Below are 6,330 nucleotides of genomic sequence, written 5' to 3'. Positions count from 1 at the left end.
GTTAGATATGGGTCATTACCAAAAAAAAAAAAAAGCAACAAGGCCGTAACCGTAGCCGAGACTATGTTATGACGTTTTTTTTACAACCATACTTTTTTTTTTAAATTCGAATTTTAAAATTTAAATTTACGCGGGAAAAGGGGGGAAGGAAGGGGGAGAGGAAGGAAAACACGGGGAGTCACCAACTAACGAGACGAATTATAAAAACGACGACAAATCAAAAAAATAAAAAAAAAAATTCGAGGTACCCGCGTAAAATTTTTCAATGTCTTGTCATTGATATTTCTTTTTTTTTTTTAAATCCAGTCGGCATTAATTAATTCGTTGCTTTTTTTTTGTTCTTTTGGTATAAATAATTATTATTTTCCGGAAACGGAAGTTAAAAGCTTTTAAAAGCTCCCCGTTAAAAAAAAAACGAAAAAAAAAAAAAAATTCATGAAAATTTATTTACAATATTGGCCTTAGATTTAATTTTTTTTTTTTTTTTCAAGTATTTCCGGGAATGAAACTGCCAAATAAATAAATAAATAATAATAATACTACTACTAATACTACGCACGCTGTATTATTATTATTATTATAATTATTATTATTACTATTGTTCGAGAGCCAAAAATTGAAAAAAAAAAAAATTTTTTTCCAGCTTAGGGAAACGTTTAAAACGATTCACGCGAAACAAACATTCAAAAAAAATTTGAAAAACAAACAAACGAAACCTGAAAAATAATAATAATAATAATAATAATAATAATAAAAGTTCGAAGAAACTTGTAGATGCAGTGGATTTAGTATAAACAATAATATCGTGTCAAAAGAAAGAACGAATAAGAAAAATAACAAAAATGAAATTTACATCGAAACAATTCCCTCCCCTCCCCACTTTATTTTTTTGTTAATTACAAGTACATTAGTTATAGTAATAATAATAATAATTATTATTATCATTTTTATATGAATTTCTATTATTAAATTCAATCATCAAAGAAAAGAGACAGAAAAGAAAAAACGGTTGAATAATTATTAAAAGCGCGGGAAAAAAACGAACGGTTCGAACGAACAAACATGCTACCGTTAAAAAAAAAACATTTTCGGTTGTTCAAACAAACATTAAACGAGAAATAAAGTCAAAACAAAAAAAAAAAAAAAAGATGGAAAGAAAGAGAAAAAAAAAAAGTGAGTTGAAAAGAGAAAGAAAATAGGAAGATGATGATGATGATGGGAAATCATTAATCTCGTAATATAGCAGGGTTCATCGACGTTCGAGTTCAATAACTTCTAACTGATGTTAACTCTGCAACTGAGTGAAGGACGGACGATGACTTTGTCGGATTGTTAATAATTGTCGTCTCTTAGAAAATACAAAAAAAAAAAAAAAAGAGAAAGAAAGAGAGAAAACGAGAAAACAAACGAAAACAAACGCAAACTCAAACGCAAACGCAAACGCAAACTCAAACATTAAAATAAGAAAATAAATAAAAAAAAAGCGCGCGAGACGTACACACTGCCATCTATAAACAAAATTTTCATTTTACATTTTTTTTTTATTCGTCGTCTGCTTTACCGACCGTTATTCATAACGACGTTCGCCGTCATTTAAGAAAAATTAATAACCGAAACATAAATGCAAAAAAAATTCATTTTTTTTAATTCGTTTCATTTTTTTATAAGTTTATTTTTAACTATATATATATATGAATAATATTTTTCGTTTCATTCGTTACAATTTTTTTTTATTGTTTTTTATTGTGCATTATGGTTTTAAGACAAAAAGAAAAAGAAAAAATGGTTATTTTGTTACTATTAAATCATCTATTAGAAATGTTGTTTTTGTCTTGATGAAGAATACTAAAGGTTTGATATAATTCATTCTTACTATTCATTAACTTTGTTACTAATTAAAAAAAAAAAAAAAAAAATTTCATAAAATCTGAGTTACTTCAACATGATTTCTTAATCACTTCTAAAAATTATAAACAAATAAAATTAACAAACCTTTTTTAACTTTTTCTTCTCTGTCATCTTTCGATGTTGTCTGCGGTTGTGTTTTTAATTTTTCTTTTTTACTTGTCGTAACAATCTAAAACAATTTTATTTTCGATTAATTAATCAGTTTTTTATGTTATCGTTTAATCGTTTGTTGGTTTGGTTCTTTTTATTTATTTTTTTCTAACTAATTTTAAAATTAATAAAACTATAAAATGAAAACTAAAAAAAATATTAAAATTTAAGATTTAAAAGAATACCGAGAATTTGAATATCACTCTCGATTATAATATAATAATAAGTTTAAATTCATTTTTTTAATTATTAATATGAGAATTAAAAAAAAAATTATAAGAGACTCATTAAAATAATTTGTTGTTTTAATTAAATAATAATAATAATAATAAAAAAACTTGTTTTTAATTAAAAAAAAAAAAACAGAAAATAAAAGTGAAAGTTATTTTATTAAATTGAATAGAGATTGTATACAATGCTATCGATACCTGAAGCATCATCCAGTTGTCTACTGCTTATAATAAAAATATATTATTTTGTTTGAAACATAAAAAATTTTACATTTAAATTTTAAATAATAAATATCGATATTGTGCAAATAATCTCTTTATTAGAATACAATAAAAAAAGTAATTATTTATTTATTTATTTCAATTATAATAAATCATAGTTGTAAAAGTAATAAATGTCATTTAAATAAAATGTTTTTATTAAAATTAAAACATTAAACTACTAGGAAAAAATAATGAGAAAAAAAGAGAAAAGAAATATTTATCAAGTTGGATTTTTTTTTATATATTGAAAACAATTAGCCTAAAAGAATTTATATATAAAAGTTTTATTATTATTATTATTAGTTTTATTATAATATTTTTTTTTTAACTCGAAGCAAATATTGCAAAAGCATGACGAGAGAGATTTTTATTTTATTTTATGTATTTTTTTATTAGTTTTTTTTTTTTTTTTTTGTATGTAAAAATCAAGAGTTTAAAAAAAAATCTTCAAACAAATATGGAAACGTAACCTGCCTTGGTATCTAAATTTAAATTTTTAGATAATAACGCATTCGCTTTCGCCACATTATCTAACACCGGTGCAGAAGGGAGAGGAACGATTAACCTTTTTGAATATAATGCTTCCAACGGATTAAAACGTTCACTTTTAACATTAATTACTTCATCATCATCATCGCCGTCGCCATCATCAATGTTTTTATCGTCCATGTTCGTTTTTATTAACGAAAACAAGATGACAACTTAAATTTTTTTACTTTGTTTTGTAACGAATGCGTTTGCCGCGTGAAATTTGCCGCGTTTATCATTGTTCATCTGCTATTTGCTTTACTTCTTATTGTAAACCCTTAGAGAACGGTTGTAATTTATAAAGAGAAAACTTTTTTTTTATTTATTTTTTTTTTTTGTTGTGAGGAAATATTTTTACTTTAAGAGAAAATTTGAATTTTTTATAACAATTCAAATTTTTTTATTGGTTAATTATTTTGATTATTTGTCCGTAAGGTAAATCGATATAGGAATTTTATAAAAAATCACGAAATATTTTGGCGAAAAAAAAATTTTTTATATATATAATTATTAGTTTTTAGTGCGATTTAAAATTATTAACAATATACGGAAAAAAAAGATTTTTTATTTTCACTTTCACTCGAGTATAAAAAAAAAAAAAAAAAAAAAGAAATGAGAAAAGTATACCGAAATGGCAATTTGCGTCGACTTCGAAGGGAAAGTGATGATTCAGTCATTAAACTCTCACTTTTTTTTTTTTTTTTTTTTTTTAACTCGTAAAATTTATTTCCAGCCAAATGATAAAAAAAAAAAAAAAAAACAACAACAACAACGTTATATCAGATATCGAAAGTGAATCTTCTGGTTCCAGGGTTTGGTGTAATTTGCTAAAAGTTCATTGAACTCTATTATTATTGTTGTTATTATCAATTTTCTACAAACGTTAAATAATTTTTTTTTAGAAATTTCTAGTTTTTATCATTATTATCTTTTTTTTTTCATCTTGATTTTATTATTATTATTATTAATTTCAAAAAAGAGTTATTTAAAAAGTCAAAAATTTGTTGCGATTATTTTGTTTGGTTGTTTCGGTTGTTTCTCCAGTTTTTTCTTGTTTTTTGTTTTTTTTATACCTAAAAAATTTTATAACAATTTATCGATTTGGTTGCTCAATTTGTTTGTTTATTTATTAAATTTTTGAAATTTTTTTATTAATTTGTTGTTAATTTGTTGTTTTTTTTCTTTTTTCCAGCGGGCCAATACACAATTTTTACATGTTTTGGATCAAGTTTCAAAAATACCGCGACATCGCTCGTACCTTGTCCATATCGCCCGTTTTAAATCCAGTCAGATAATAATCGTAGGTTAAACATAGAAAGGGGGAGGGGCGTCCGGGTTCACATCAAACTGGCGGACGCACATTTGGGGCTTCGCCCCTATCAAAATGCTGCGGCATTTGTGCCGAGCATGCCTTTTATTGACGATGATCTCCTCTGGTAAGTATTAATGATTATTAATATATACATACCTATTTGAATTATATTAGTCGACGTAACCCGTCGGGTCGACATGAAAAAAAAGTCACAGATTCATAGCAAAATTAAAAGAATAATAATAATAATAATAGTAATAATTGTGACTTAAATCATTTATAATCAATTTTCCAATGAGGTTTCATAAGTTAACAAATTGAAAACTTAAAAAAAACCAAGTTGGCAAACGCCTTAAAAAATGAGTACTATGCAAATTTGTTTGCACTCACTCGCGCAATGCTGTAAGCATAAGTTAAAATTTACGGGCGTTTATTGTTAAAAAGAAATTTATTTTGTTTATATATTTATTCATTTTATTATACATGAAGTATTTTTTTTTTCTATCACTTATGGATTAACAAATTTAAAATAAAATAAAAACAAATAAAAATAATTTAACGGGGAAAATTTTCAGGTCGCCAGAAGCCGAAACGAAAATTGATAATTTAAATCTAAATCAATGTTTGGAAACGACAAATCAACAGCAGGAACCTCCCGAATTAAGTCAATCAGATCTCACGGGACTCGTTTCCAGTCTGGAGTCCAGTTTAAGCGAGGTTGATGTTGAATTATTTAATCAATTGGGTTGCTCGTTGGAACTCGACACGTTTCTCACGGATTTTGCCGGAGTCGAAGTAAAAGTAGGTGAAAAAACAAAATTTCCTCGTTTTCCGATTATCTTTTTTTAAGTTAAATAACTAACAAAAAAAAATTTGAAAATTCAATGAAAACAATAACAACTTCGAGTTGTTTTTAAACTTAAACGAGTTTCCTTTCACTTATTGAAAACTGTTGCCCTTAACAACAACAACAACAACAATCGAAAATGTATGTAAGACTCGAACGTAATCTTTACATTCTAAAATATTCATAAAAGTCTTAAAGCAGAAGATAAACGGATAATGGAACAATAAAAAAGAAGGAATTAAATAATTTGTATTAATAAAAAAACTGATTTTTCCAGGAGGAGAATAATAATGATATAGTATCAGATGTTTCCAGCACAACCACATCGAATAATAAAAATATTTTAACGACACAACAAGCATTAAACGAATTGCGACAAAGAAATGCAAAATTTAACATCGCCGCAGCTAATCCTTTACTCGCAGGTGAGTATTAAAAGGTTTTTTTTTTTTGCTAACGATGAAAACAGGAACTGGAAAAGGGAATTTTCCAGAAGTGAGAAGAATAATAAAAATAAAACTATATGAATTATTTTGTAATTTTTTTACAAAACAAAAAAAAGAAAGTGAATTTTAAAAGTTGTTATTAATTATTCCAGAAAAATTATCATCTCCTTCATCAATTGTTTCCGGAAGTTTGGGAAACAACAACGGAAACTACAACGGTGGTCACGATACCAGTGCCTCATCTGGGGCTCATACAAGGACTCATGGAATGCGTCCAGCTGTTAAAGGTTTGTTCGTTTGGATTTTCCAGTTTGTTTTTTTTTTTTAAAAGGAAAGAAAAAACTTTGAACGTCAATCAAACCTATCGATTATTCCCCTCTCTCTCTTTCTCTCTCTCGTATTTTGATTCGATTTACTTTTCGAAAGGGGAATAAAAAAGAAAAAAAATCATTTTGAATTTATGATGAAAAAAAGCGTGAATAAATCAAAATTTACGGAAACAATTAATTAAAATTTTAAAATTTAATCACGAAACGTTTTTATAATAAATTTTTTGTTCGGAAAAACAAAAAGAAAAAATTTAAATTTCAAAATGGTTTTAAAAAAAAAATTTTCCATTCATAAACATTTTCAATGTGTAAATCA

General features: G+C 25.7%; 1 protein-coding gene across 1 annotated transcript; it reads left to right on the top strand.

Moving 5' to 3' along the window:
* Positions 1–4,487: 4,487 nt before the first annotated feature.
* On the top strand, positions 4,488–6,033 carry Phum_PHUM157670 (uncharacterized protein; the record flags this gene model as incomplete). The annotated part of the gene is made up of 5 exons (XM_002424832.1): positions 4,488–4,516; positions 4,968–5,193; positions 5,517–5,664; positions 5,838–5,972; positions 6,017–6,033. The coding sequence occupies 5 exons, from the start codon at positions 4,488–4,490 to the stop codon at positions 6,031–6,033; spliced, it is 555 nt and encodes a 184-aa protein (XP_002424877.1).
* Between the last annotated feature and the right edge of the window lie 297 nt (positions 6,034–6,330).

This window comes from Pediculus humanus, genomic scaffold, assembly GCF_000006295.1.
Source record: "Pediculus humanus corporis 1103172107501 genomic scaffold, whole genome shotgun sequence".
In the NCBI taxonomy this organism is placed as follows: Eukaryota; Metazoa; Arthropoda; class Insecta; order Psocodea; family Pediculidae; genus Pediculus; species Pediculus humanus.
This window is presented reverse-complemented; position numbering and strand designations above follow the sequence as displayed.